Source organism: Odontomachus brunneus, unplaced genomic scaffold, assembly GCF_010583005.1.
Source record: "Odontomachus brunneus isolate Ranch 3 - 2012 unplaced genomic scaffold, Obru_v1 Obru_scaffold_001, whole genome shotgun sequence".
Taxonomy (NCBI): domain Eukaryota; kingdom Metazoa; phylum Arthropoda; class Insecta; order Hymenoptera; family Formicidae; genus Odontomachus; species Odontomachus brunneus.
The window spans coordinates 6,652,599-6,667,549 of record NW_022639451.1 but is presented as its reverse complement, the minus strand read 5'-3'; the positions used below and the strand labels follow the sequence as shown (position 1 = coordinate 6,667,549).

The 14,951-nt window shown below is 41.0% G+C and overlaps 1 protein-coding gene across 9 annotated transcripts in view; it reads right to left on the bottom strand.

Moving 5' to 3' along the window:
* The window catches only part of LOC116853897 (probable Ras GTPase-activating protein), a 552,848-nt gene that overhangs the window by 129,079 nt on the left and 408,818 nt on the right, over nucleotides 1-14,951 (bottom strand). Inside the window, exon 2 of one of the 9 annotated variants that reach the window (XM_032835320.1) lies at nucleotides 1,733-2,116. The exons of the other annotated variants lie outside the window; for them this stretch is intronic. Within the exon in view, the coding sequence (XP_032691211.1) occupies nucleotides 1,733-1,835 (103 nt within the window). The 5' untranslated portion in view covers nucleotides 1,836-2,116. The remainder of the gene's footprint in view (nucleotides 1-1,732; nucleotides 2,117-14,951) is intronic. 9 annotated transcript variants of the gene reach the window in all.

The following is a 14,951-nucleotide window of genomic DNA, read 5'->3' as shown; positions in this document are numbered from 1 at the left end:
CGATGGTCAATTTACGCGACTATCGCGTGTATATCCCGTATATTATACGGGACGCGAAACAGATGTCCCGGACGCGCGCGATCAACCGGAAACAGCGAGGGAGAGGACGCTTCCGCGCGTGTGCACCAGGTTTCCAATGACGGGGAAACAACAAGTCGCTCGTTTGTTTGTCGCGCGTGTGTAATTTTCCTCGCGTCTTCGCGAATCGTCCCATTCGTCTCGCGTCCTTAACGGATCTCGTCGTCGACGGTAATTATCGTCGGCCGGCGGCCGCGTCGAGACGGGCCGAGACGCCGGATCGATTCACGCAGAGTCCTCTCGCCCGGTTAGACAGTCGACACGATACAGTCGGGAATGGACTGCCGCGAACGGAGGCTGTGTATGAAAGTAAATATTAACGTGTGGTCTCCCTCGCTCACACTCGCGCGTCGCCCCGCGATCGTGTTCGTGAATATGAGCGCGAACACAAGCATGGTCTTTCTCTCTTTCTCTCTCTACCTCCCTCTCTCTCTCTTTCTCTTTCTCCTTTCCCTCTCTCACGACTCCGTATCTTTCTTTCCCCCATAAATAGTGCGTCGAGCGTGTATGAGCGAGTGCGTGTCATCTGTTTAGTATCAACCGCGCTGCGTATTTCTGTACGCACTTTTATGACGCGAGAGTAGATCTTGGGGTAGTCGCCGCTCGGAAATAGTTCATCTGGCACTTCGTCGACAAAGAGACTGTCGTCCCGTTGACATCTCTGGGCTCATGTGTGAATTCCGACGACGCTTTCGGATATTTGATTGCTTTTAGCGCGAGGCAAGAATGCATTTGATTCATGAGTACTTACACTTGTGGTGCACGACACGTATATCCCTCAAAATGTGAAAATTTTTAATATATAAATTTAGAAATGTAATAATTTAGAGGCGGTGCGAAAAATGCTAAACACACAAACACACGGATTATTAAAATGAACGATTGTTCCTCGTTCAAATTTTACTCTTTTACTTTTAACTAATAAAGCCATTATATACCTTTGCAAAAATTATTATATATATTATAAATTGTTAGATTCAACTTTTTCTTTAATTGTAAAAAGAATTAATGTCGCTACGATTAGTTGGACGACGTAGAATCGATTGCGAAAAAAGGACAAAATCGACAGTTCGAGCAATTAAAAGTGTTCGGAAATTATCACCGTAACCTCGAGCTTACTTTCGTATCGCTAGGCGTCGACTGTCGGAAAAGGCAAGTATGGCTCTAATGAGCGTAGGCACGCGATATTGCGTAGGGCTCACCTACGTGCATTATTATTAATCGTATGCGTCGTTATATCCTACGCGTCCCAAATCGCTCAAGTGAGCGCGCAAAAAAAACTTATCTTCCGTCATGTACCACTCGGCATAAATTAATACAGAGAGTCTGCGAATTCCACATTCTCTTTTCTTATTTGAAATTTTGCGATATAAATTCACCACCATATCGGTGTAATCGTAATACTTAGCGAAGAATTCGTTGGCCAAAATTAAAACCCGTCAAAGAAAGCAAAGTGTCAAAGTTCTTTGACTCAAATTAAATTAAAACCAAGATATTTATTTAATACCACAAATGAAACTGAAGATGGCCAAATTGAATTTTCAAAAATTCGCAGAAGTAAGCGTGACGATATCGCGGTGATTAATGGATTCGCTCGCCGCGAACTTCGTCGCACAGAAAAGACGCCACATGCAGCTCTTCGTATTCTAGATACCTGATTCAAGGTCGTCGTGGTCGGCTCCGCGCAGGCAGGAGTGAAAACTGCGGGACAGCCGGCGGCCACCGGGCGAGGCGCCCTCCGTCGAGACGCCCTGCATCCTTGATAATTGCTCGAGCTCGGGCGTCGTGAGGGAGACACTCTCCTTGTTCTCACTCAGGTCGGGCCGAGGTGAAGCGAACGTGACCGCGCCGTCATGGCTCTCTTTTGTCTTTTCTTCCTTACCTCTCAACGCGCGCGTCGTACAGCGACCGTACGCGGAGAACCGCGGACGACAGAGCCGAATAATTGCAAACTAATTGACCGCTAACATGCGTCCGCGCACGTGACTGTAACTCGCGAGTAACCTGTTCGCGCGTTCCTCTTCTCGCTCTAGTTCACCTGCAACGAGAATCGAGCGGTTCGTCGATGCGCTGCCACGCAGGTTGGCAAGTGTTTGGTACACGCGCGCGGCGAACGTTCTCACTCTGAGGCGACCAAGACCGCGACCCATGATCCAAAAGTTCATGACGAACGAGATCGTTCTCAGCCTCGTCCTCTCTTTTCGTTAATATATTTTAATTTTACAAAAACAATATGTCTGATAAATCTGGTTGTGCCAACTACATTCAATATTGAATCCGGTTGGCACACTTAGATTTATGTGCAGACCAACTTTACTCTCTTGAGGTGTGTAAGTCAGTAAAAATGTTACTGATCGAATCAGTAAGAGGACTATCTCATCGGTGATCAGAGAGTGGAGGAAAACGTCCAGTATAGCTGGCATTTGTTGCAGCACTCACCAGTTCTCAGCACTCATGTTCGGATCCCATTCAATACAAAAGGAGCAGGGTATTAATTAATTATTTATCAACTATTATTCATTATTTATCTATTCGTTTCCGTTTAAATCCTTATACACGTTAATACCCGACAACATCCGCATAGGAGTGCCGAGAGTAGGTAGAATACCAGCTACTGGACGTTTATCCCTATTCATTGATTTTCAGTGGAGACATTTCCACTTTGCTGATTGTATTTCAGAATGTACTGTTACTCTCGTGTAATTTTTCTAGACTCAGATTCTAACTTTATTATTCTCTACTATTATTATCACTATACTTATATATTTTTATTTTTCGCGCTATTAATAAAACTTTATTAAATTACATTGTAAGATCTGCTGTATAGAATTATTAGAGAGCTATAGAGAACAAATAAATGCTTTTCTCTTTCTCTCTCTCTCTTTCTTTTTTTCGAGGTTTTAGGTCAAAGCTGATAGATCTCGGCGAGCGCGGCCGCGAGAGAAGGTCCAAATGGGACTTTTCCTATTTCGTGTACGGCAAATCGCGCACGCTCCCCAGGAAGGCACCATCGACGTTATGCGAGACAACGACGACGACGACGTATAAATCACTGCGCGTTCACACAGCTCAATTTGCAGCCCAGCGTAATGTCGTTGCGCAACGCGACGCGAAGTCGCGACGGAAAGTACGAAAGCGCTTTTGCGTGCCCAAACGCGGCTAATGGTCTCGTCTTTTTGGCGCGTAAATTACGGCTACGAACTCGTCAGACTCGTGTTCACACGTCACGATGACTTACGGCAGTCCCAGTTAATCGCGATGAACATAGAACGATGACTTTACGCGTTTGGGAACAAACGCGAATATCTCCGGTTACGTCATTGGTTTTGCAGATAACATCAATATCTATAGGCTAATGGTATTTCGGGATGCGGAAGAAAGAACATCTTCAGCATATGATTCGGCTTTATCACGCTTACCACCAACGTCACATATGTGCGACAACGATTTCTCACCGAAGATCAGCGTCGCATATATGTGCTAGAAAAAGAAATCTTTTTTATGCCTACATTAGTAAATTAAAGCCGGTATTCATAGTCTGATTTTATATTTTATATTTAAAGTCGTCTCAAGTTCATCTTCGAATATTGTACGAATACGGATTATTTCATTAACTACGGGGCATCTAAAGATAAACTAGGATAAAATATTTGAAAATTTGCAAGATACAAAGTTTATTTTTGTAAAATAAAATTTATTTCTGTCAAGTTTACTTTTGCGAATAAACTATATACAAATAAATTGTCAAGTAATTTTCTCTCAGTGTAAGACAACCTTAAATATTGCATAAAAAAATACGAGGTAATTTATGGGAGGTGTTCTCGAAACGTGGTAACGAACGTATTTTTACACTTAGAGAAAAAAATATCTAAAAAAATAATAAATATTTATTTAGTAAATACTGATAACGTATTTACTAAAATCAAATTTTTTTCTATTTAAATAGAATAAATAATTGTTCTCACTAAAGTCTAAAGTTTCCTTAAGGTTTTAAGAAAACGTAAATTTTTTATTTGAAAAATATTTTCTCTTAGAGTATAAGTAAATATGCTGTTGGTGTGTGTATTCATTGAATAAACGTTTTTTATTTCTTAGAAATCTTTTCGCGCGCGAGCGCGTGGTGTGATGCGGGATTTTTCAGTACGACGACGCAGATCTAATTAAAAACGGGGAAGGAGAGAAGATGAAGAGAGAGCAAAAATAAACGAGAGAGAAGGCATTTCGATTTCGATCGAACATGGTGACAAATCGCACCCTCGAGACGTCCCGCCCAACCGCGATTAATTACATGGCTCGTGCGATCGCGGTTGTCTCTTCACTCGGGCGGCTTGCTGGCCGCAATCAACGAGATGCATCGATTAACTTGGCGAAAGATCGACGATAATCTGGTTACCAGTGGTTGAAGTCGCGACGTTACGCTGTCGTAGCCGTGCTTTATTGTTATGACGATTTGATCGTCGTTATGTGGAGAGCGCGTATAACTCGCTTCCTCTTTGTCAAACGTATGCCATGCGCATTTATCTCTTTATTTAATTAATACGTACTATCGTATTCGTTCATACGTATACGACGCCTTCGCATACATTTCAATTAATGTATCGAGAATGATGTGAGACTTACGAGGCGAGTCCCGAGTCCGAATAATTAAGATCGCGGCAATCGCGATTAAATTGCGAAGGTGGAACCTTCGATTGCGCAACATCTACATTTCGCAAGACTTCGCGAAGAAGAAAAAGGAATTTTCTGCAGTAACAAGAGTAAAGTGCTCTTAAAAAGTAGATTGTTCTCATTACAATTGCATCGTAATATAGTTTGATCGATTTGCTCTCAATATCCATAGCAAAGAATAGCGAAAAGTTAACAAAAAATTCATGGTATATCAAATTTTTGCTGTGATGTATGTGAATGCTATTTCTAAAAGTGGCTAGATAGTTTAATATTAAGCTATCTAGTCACTTTTAGAAATAGTATTTATATACATCACAGCAAAAATCAAATATATCATGAATTTTTTGCTAATTTTTTACTATTCTTCGCTGTACAAAGAAAATTTTTAGCTACAACCAGAAAAATTATAAATAGGTAGATAGCTTCACAAGAGTAAAGTACTCTTAAAAAATAGATCCACCAAAAGTAGTGGATGTAGGTTTCAGAGTACTAAAATAGATATTGAACGGAATAGTAAGGTTGAAAGTAAAATCAAAATTTCGACTCGGGCTTTTTCGAAGATAGACTGTTGTATCTTTTGAACAAGACAATGTGTTTATGGAAAACGGAAATGTCAAAAAGAAAAGGGCATTTTTTAATTGCAAGGATCGTGCAAAGTGGCATATTAAGAGAAATCTTAAGCGATGATACATCATCGCTAAAGGCGAAAAGAAGCTTGTCGCGTATATTTCACAGAATTTAACTGCGGTGCAGATATTTTCGCCACTTTGTCCTCATTTTTCCACAAAGCAATCGCAAGAAAGAGACGCGAATTCCATCCGCGTGAAGCTGCGAATCCGTCGTGCAACTTTGTCCTTTTAATAAATTTCGGCTGTGAAGCGTGAAGGATCTCGCGATTATGAGGTCCCGATATAACGTCGCGTACACGATATTCGTTATAACCCACCTGTTGCTCGTAAACCATAGTTTCCGCGGCTCGGTCACGCGGTGCGCCGCGGGAAGCGAACGTCTCGACGCGAAAAACGCGGATCCGTTTCAACGGATCGGCGCTCGTTCATTTCGCGCAGCTAATTAACGATCCCAAGTGGGTCCACGGTGAATTAAATATTAATCAGGGACGATGCAACACGAAATGATGAACGGCACCGTGCGAGTAACCGTCTGCACGTCCGAGAAAATCGTAAAGCCGCAAGAAAAAGAAAGCTCCCCTGATTTACGGCGCATTTAACGCATCCGGAGAATATCGATTCGACTGGACCGACAAATCGAGCTCTTTTTCTATCTCTCCTGAATTTTTCTACAGAAATTCTGTATAAAATTACTTCTCCCTTTCTACTAAAAAATATCAGAGATAATATACTAAGAGACAAAAATCTAAAAAATGAAAAACATCTATTCGATAGGAGTACTAATATATTTACTTAATTATTTAATTTAGAGAATTTTTGATATATCTCTATTATTTCTATTATTTGTTTTATTTAGAATAAAATGAACTATTACTTTCATGAAAAGCTGTAGTTTTAAGAAAATATACATTTTCTTATTCTAAAAAAATGTTTTTCTCAGTGTAAAAATGTGTATATTAGTATAAGTATGTTATCATTAGTATAAGTATGTTATGTTATCTACCTCGAATAAATATTTTTCACTTCTTAGATATTTTTTTCTTAGTGTATTAATGTATGAAACTTAATAACTTTAATTGTAATTAATGATAATTATCCCATGACCAATTCGGAACTGACTTATCTCTGCAAAGCTGAAGTAAGTTGGGAGTTGTGGCAGACTCTGTATAAAGACTAATTTCTCACAGGTATTTTAATTTGTCGCGCTAATATCCGGAAGCTTATAGAGAAACGCGATCAAGAATACGAGACAAAATCGTGTGAGAGTGTCTATTAATAATCGCAAAACACGTGTTCGCGCGATTAATAAAAAGCGCATTAATTTCCTCTTCGTCGAGCGCGACTACATAACGATCATTAGCGCGGCTCATTAGAAGCCCACGATCACAGTCAGTTAGAAGAGGGATGCCGCGAGAGATTTACGAATTTCGCTCGTGGAACGTCAATTACGGGACACGCCGCGTATTGTGTGTCTCTGCAAATAGTATCGGAGTTTTCCGCGCGAGCTTGAGCTTTCGTTTTCGTAGATTGTTGTCCAAGCCACGACGATGACGCTGACGGGATAAATTTCGTGGAACTAATTAACGCTGCCTTCCGTGCTCGTTAGTCCCGCTAATTCAGAGCGGATCGACGCTGATTGCACTAATCAGTACACGCTTTACGACAATTTACGCGGCTTTCCCAGCGAGTGTGAAGCGCGATTGTGACCCGAGATAAAGATTGCTTCAAATGCGGTGGAAAATTGCGACTTTGTTAACCTCTGCTGAAGTTTACGTGGCTCGTTCATATTTCACTAGACACTTGATTAATCCAACTAAATTATTTTTTTCAGTGTAAAAATATGTAAAATGGTAAGCGTAAATGTATAAATATAAATAAATGTATAATTGTAAAAATTAGTATATAGAATAAGTAAATATGTTATCAGTATCCATCTCGAATAATTGTTTTTCACTTTTTAGATATTTTTCTCTCAGTGTATTGACGTAAGAAAAACTTGGTGGATTTAATTATAATAATGTAATAATTATTCCGTGATCAATTCTGAACCGATTTTTCTCTACAAAGCTAAAGTAAGTGGCAGACTCTGTACAAAGACTAATTTCTCGCAGGTATCTCGTTCTCGAGACGATTATCTTCCCGCTTCTGAAATTTAATACCACGCGAGGGTGTCATATGCGATTGAGAAACATCACACGAACGCGATCGAAGTTAATTAAAGCGAAATGAGGCCGTCACTTCACTATAGATTTTCAAAATTGCACGTTGCGTCACGCACTTCCGGAAATTAAATTTAATTACTGACGATACACACATGTGTCGCTTCGCTCCGCGAGAGAGGCGCGTCATCTGCGGCGAAGTCTCGTCGACTCGCGGCGAGAACGCATCGGGTCGGACGAAGGGAAATAGGGCGCAAACATATTTTTCACTTTTACGCCGCGAACGAACACACATCTGTTATCGAGGATACAGCGCGTTATTTCCGACGCAACCGACGAGGCATGATACGCCGTGTTTCCGATTTAATCTCGTTTTAATCGTTGCTCACATCACGAGGCGGCCGGATCGCTTATTATTTCGCGCGATCCTATTTGCGGGTAAATCACGATCGCGAAAAAACGATCGGAACAGGTTCCCCGATCGGTCCTTCCGCGCGTCCAAGAAAGTGTGGCGGCAACGTGTGCTCGTGTCTGCACGCAGTAAAGCCGCGTAAACCACCACCGGAGATCGCCAAGGGAGATCATTATATTTTACGATCGCGAGGGAGATGAACGTTTCCTGGCGAAACTGGCAGCTGTCGACCGTGAATGATGCCCCTCGATATGAACTTTATCGTAAACCAACCGGGATAAGCCAACGGTTTTATCACGACGGAACTCTCGCAGGTGACACTTGTCTCTCATTCGTCTCTTCCAGCGGCGAGTTATCGTAAGAGAGCTGTCGCGATATCGTGAACGCGCAATTTCGCGATTTCGCAAGCGACCATGACGGTGTGACGTTATGCTGGTTAATAAAGCCGCGAGGTAAAAATAAAAATAAAGTTATCTGCGTGATATTGTTACGAAAACTAGAAATTACAAGTATTTTTTATACAAAAAATACATTTGCAGGAAATTGTATTTAAATTTCAAGTCGCGCATTGCATTGGAAAAAGGATTTGGTTATCGAAATCGAAATTTAAAATAAAATCAACGAAATGTTTGGTAATTGCGATAAAAAAATTTAATTGTCGCTATTTTGCTTTGCTTAGTGACTAAATAAATATATTATCGAGAAAGTAAGGTAAAATAGCAGCAACTATATTTTTTGGTTGTAATTATCAAACATTTGGTTGACTCCATTTTAATAAAATTTTAGTTTTATGAACCAAATCCTTTTCTCAGTGTGAGAGAAAAAATACCTAAGAAATAAAAAAAATATTTATTCAATGAATGTACTAATAACATATTTCTTTTTCTTCCTCTATTGATATATTTATTTTTATACTAAAGAAAAATATTGTTCAACCGTCTCGCGCGGAGAGTGAATGTTCGCCGATATCTTTTTAGGTTTCGCGGCCTCTCTTTGGTTTCTCTCGTCGAAAAGCTTTTCGCTGGTCAGCGTCTCGGATATGTTCTATTTTAAGAGTCGTTTTAGAGAGCTATATCTACTAATACGAAACGTCCGTTGCGCGTGTAGCAATCCTTGAGAGTCCTCTGAGTAACCTCAAGTTCGGTCTCTCCTCGGCGCCAAGTTCATCGGACTTAATCTATCGAGTCTTTAATTGGGTTATGTCAATCCCATCGATCGTGGGAAGCTTTCTTGAAATTCGCACTGATAAGAGCAAGAAGTAAAACCGATCCAATAAACAAAGACTCGATGATATGATGACGGATGGTAACGACAGTCGGGAGAAGAGGAAACATCATCTTGGACGTCTCGTGTAAACTCGCGGGAAATAACGACCCGTGAAACTCGCGTAACGCGCGAAGACGAGACGCGTGTTGCGAGCGCGTGAAGTTTACGAGCAGCGAGATGGACGTCTTTCGCCGTGCGTTTCTGCACGCCTCTCGCCTTCGTTGATCAAAGTCTAGTTCGAACACTTTGAGAATCTCTTGGCAAGCTTTCGAAGCGGGACGTTGGACGCGCGCGATCGCGAACGTGAAGCGTCGCACGCGTCGTGACTTTCAAATCCGTCTGACACGCGAAATAGTCACCGATATATCCCTAAGATATCTAAGATGTGTACGACCTAAATAGTTTAGGAGTTATTTAGCAATGGAAAATGCAACCTCGCTTACCCTCCATCAACAATGATGCGCGCGCGAATTTATGTGTGTGTTCGAAGATATTCGGCTGATCTGTTTAAAATGGGACACCCTGTATAATATATCAAAGACTGTATCAAAAACTTCACGTTAAATACAAAATCTTTTCGGAGATGAAGCAATATAGATTTGAGATGATAAGCAAGCTGACATAAAAATAATATTTTATGGAGAGGAAGAGAGAGATAAGAGATTGAAAAAGATTAAAGAGGAGAAAGGAAAAGAGAGTCGTGGCTGTGAATAAAATAGATGTAGATACAGGAGGCAGGATACAGAAGAAAAGGATTATGAAATTTGTAATAGTAAATTAAAGTAGAAGTAGATGATAAGTGAAATAGAATAAAGTAGAAAACAGTTTATACAATGTGACGAATGTGAATAAATCCGTGAAAGAAAAGGTATTTTATATTATAGGATGTAAAGATTATAGTACTAGAGGATAAGAATTATTATTATAAGGATTATTATAAGAATTGTATAAAAATGATAGTAAGCGGTATGGAAAGATGGTTAAAGATATTTATGTAAACCGAGTTCCTTCTTGGCTGTATAGCTGAAGTGATAAATGCATACATTACATAGAATACACTGCTAAATATTTGTTTTATGTGGGAACTTATAATATTAATACGGACTATTAATAATTAAGATCCGGTAACACATACACACACAGACACACACACACACACACACACATCATCATCTCATAAAAATGAAATAGTCGATCGGGTTGGTCAGAACTATGAGATGAAGTTTTAGTCGCAAATGAGATTTCGGTCCTATATTTCTAAACTCTACGATATTTAGATTTCATAATGTAATATAAATTAATATAAATTAATGTTTCAAATTTCAGATGAATTTTCACTCGGTTCAACAAAGCAGCATGTGTGAGAGAAAATGTCCGAAACAATAAATGAAGTTGGATAGAAATGTGCAAAAGGGTTTGCCAAAAGCTGTTTGCACGAACAAACGAGGCAGAAAGGGGAGATTAAATTATCACGAAACTCATGGCTGAAATATATTTCGTTAGCAGCGTTTAGAACCGCCCGACAAACCCCGATGTATTTTGCGCCAGTGAATTTACGCGGTCGTCATATAATTCTAAATAACCAAGTAACAAGCCGCAAAGAACGAACGGCGCGCGCGCGCGCACCCTTTAAAGCCCTTCCGAAACGAATTATTCGAGCGCAATAATTGGGAAAACGGCCAGGTGGCGTGGGAAGCCGGCCGGTCGGTCGATCGGTCGATGTGTGCTTTGCGTTGCGTGATGATAGGTATTTTTAACATTACCGCGACGCGCATCGCGCAAAGATTTCACGGAGCTCTGATCCGACTAGACGAAAAAGAGAAGAGGCAACACAACGGAGCGAAACGTTCGCCGCCGCTAAAGGCTCGAGCGCATCGTACGACGAGAGTGCGTTCGAGAGGAGAGAACGAAGCGGATGTTCGGGCAACTTCATGCGTCGTTAGTTTGCCTAAATTGAGACCGCGATGAGTTCATTCAATTAAATTCGCCATCATAACGGTGAATGAACGATACAGCGTGAAGCCACGCGAGTCGACGAGAAGGAGGAGAGATCGGTGGCTGCTCACGAAGGAGCGGCGTCGGAGCGAAGCGAATGTATATTTTTTTTCTCTTTTGCGAGTGTAAATTACGTGCGAAAAATTTCACGATTCCGAGGAGAAACTTCGGTGACTTTTCCGGCCGCGTTCTCTTTCTCGGCGGTTGTCACGTTGCGAGGAAATTCTGTTGTTTTAATATCGCAACGAGCGAAACACCTGCATAGAAAATGCCTTGGCATCCAATTGGGATCCAGCCGGATTTTCAAAAATAATTATAGACCCTGATTACAAGTGTGAAGTTTCAAACCGTGCGATTTTAAGAGAGAAAATCCAAAGTTTTTCCGATATCTTTTCTGGTCTTCATTTAACGTTAGACTTGAATAAAACATGTTGACCTGCCAAGAAATTTCATTGTTAAGTAAAATGTTCAGTGTTCTAAAAATATCGTATTTTCTGATATTTTATTCTATCGAATACAATAATTGGTATAAAAATGGGATTTTCTGTCTAATACTATAAGAGCATATCGACATTACCGACTAAACAACCCCGACTTTCTATACTATTTCTGTTTCAATTCTATGCTGAAAGAGAGAAAAATATTGATTTAACTAAAATTACAGTTATTTTTTACCCTGTCCATACTTTTTGTAGTGAAATGGTAGCAGTGACATACATATAAGGTCATTAAAATTATAGTAGAATGTAATAAAAAAAGATTTTCTTTATTATAATTTATAGTAATTATTTCTCTGCGTGATTATAATTACAAATACTCAACATTTCTTTCTCAGTGTAGACAGAGAATCCATGTTTGTGACAAAAACGGGATTCCCAATTGGTATCATAACAGGATTACCGATTTTGCGATAGATTTGGGTATTTCGGTCAGAATCTCCGTCGCATATGGAAATAGTCTTGGGAAATTTCTATGCAAACAGTTCTGTGCAACCTCAAAACGCATAACGTACTATTGTGTTACGCTCGCGCGCGGATTTAACTCGTCACCAACTCGAAACGAAATTTTAGTCCTACCTTGGATCTGAACTTTCTAACAACTGTATATCCTGAAGGATCAGGATGTGTGTAATACATATTCTCTTAGTAAATCAGTGAATAGTCACTGATATTAGTTATGAGTATGCACTGAGCACTTTCAGTGCTATACTTATAACTGCAAATCAGTGTATATTCACTGTTTTCAATTATGTTCAACTGATTCATTTTAAGAGAGTATGAAAACTGAAATCCTTCTTGACGCCTCCAATCGACAGAAAATGCATAAAATGTTACTTGTAAGTTCTAAAAATGATCTCCCGGCAAAGCTAGTAGATCAAATAAAATAAAAAAAGATTGAAGTAGGCTTTAGAGTAACGAAATAGACGTTAATTGGAATATTGAGGTCGAAAGACTCGAGTGGAAATTTTGGCTCTATGTTAAGCCTTGAATTCTACAATGCAGTAGGAACTAAGTTAACAAAATAGGTTTAATTCTAATGATACAATTTATTCCTATTTTGAGTCTGATAATATCTGAAATTTCACTTTCCACTTTTTCTAGCATCAAAATAGATTGTATTATGGGTTTCAGAATATTAAAATAGGTGTTGAATGAAACAGTAAAGCTGAAAGTAGGATCCAAATTTCGACTCTATGTTAAATATAATCAAAAGAGATTGATGTAGATTCAGAATATAAAATAAGTGTTCAAAATAAGTGTTGAATGGAATAGTAAGGCTGGAAAGTAGGGTCAGAATTTCGACTCGAGAACGTCTGTGAAACTTTTGCGGTGCGAACCTCCTACGGAGAATTGTCGCAGATTGGCGGCGTGGACGGAGCAATGAAACTCACGTCGCCGGTCATTTCCACGACAATGAGCGCGGACAATGTCTGCCATATTCTCGGGTTGAACACGTCGTTTCGCGGAACGCGACGTTCCACTCGCAGCGAAGTGTGTCGCTGCGGGAGCTACCGTCGCGAATAACGCGGTATTTCGCGACGATTTATCAATACGCGAAGATAAATCAATCAGTCGCACACGTTCGGAGCGAGAGGATAGGATCGCGAAATTCCCCGGATTGCCGAGAAACCGAAAATTTACAACGACGACGAAGGAACGCGCGCCACGCGACCGCTCGCTCCGCATCTGGAAGAGATTTATTCGCGCGCCTGAGAGCTCGCTTCCGCGCTCGCACGTGCGCGAAAGGAACGTCGTCGTTTTCCCCGACACATTCCTTCCCGCGATGTATCGGACGACGGTGGTCTAGATCTCATCTCGACACAACGCCGCGAAACGGATTCTTTACGTAATCGCGCGCGCGCGCACGCTCCGAATGTTGCAAACACACGGCGCGCTTCCGGTGAAAACTCGGGCGCGCGCCTGATTTATCGCGGCTTGCGCCGAACTTATCGCCGACCAGGTATAAGGGCGACCCGGCTTCTTTCTCGCCCGGCCTCGAAAATTACGATCGCGATTTACGGAACGTCGTAGTTCAGAGGATTTACGAGCGCTCGTGCGCGCACAACAACGCGAGGGACTCGAACAATATTTTCTTTCGCGTAAGGAAAGAGAGAGGAAAGAGAGAGGAAAGAGAGAGAGAGAGAGAGAGAGAGAGAGAGAGAGAGAGAGAGTAGAAGAAGAAAAGAGCAGCAATTCTATTTTCGCGAGAAAGTTACGGGAAGATGCGCGGTGGTTCCTCACCGAATGCGTTCGCTGGAAGTGGAGCCATTGTGCTAGAAAAGTAGAAGAGCGATGTTTCTAAATCGCGCGTTGGCGCAATGGCGGAAACGTGTCATATCGGCCATGCCGTAGTTTCGACTTTGACCTTTCGACCCAATCTCCTAAGAGCAGCTCTCGGGACCGACATTTCGCGTATGCGGCGAGAAGCTCACAAGCTTTTTCAACTGCGAGCAGTACACAGTCCCTTTCAAAGCTGTCATCCACAGCGTACTGAATTAATCCCCAAGAACTACGACTGTTTACTAAAGAAAATCATCCTTTTGCGCCAATTAGCGCGTCCTATTAGTTAAAGCGCTATCAGATTGGGAAGAAGTGGATGGGAAAGGGCTTCCTTCTTGTTAGACGTTAGAAACGCCGGCAGGTGTTCGGTTACGTAAGAATCGCGCGCTACAGTTTCGCAATGACACACCGACACAATTGGAGGAAAGCAGAGTGCCGACAAAGTCGTGAGCTCACGTCGCAATTAAGAGTTTCTATCGCCAGGGAGGGAGGAAGGGACAGAGAGAGAAAGAGAGAGAGAGAAAAATGTGTAATAAAGTTCGGCCCAGGACAGCGTTTCCTCGCGCAACCCGTCCGCTGTATTTGGTTAATGAACTGCCTGCGCTACCTTTTACGTTTCGCGCAACTGAATTTATTGCGCACGTTCCTCTATTGAGTTAGACGTTTCCTCAATTCGGTAAGAAGCCGAGTCAAAAAGTCGATTCGACGTACGCGCGCGAGTCTTTGGGCTAAAAATATATCTCACGCTGTGAGAGAAGAATTATCCAAAAAAATAAAAATATCCTACGGTTATTAACAGCATATTTATTTGAATTTAAATGCTTTTATTTAAGTAGAATAATTGCTTCCATATGGAGAAAAAATATTTGGTTGGATTAACCAAAGGTCTGGTGAAAAATGAGCGAACCAGAAATTCCGATTAAAGTTATCAGAATTCTGTTCAAGTTAATAAGATTTCTGGTTG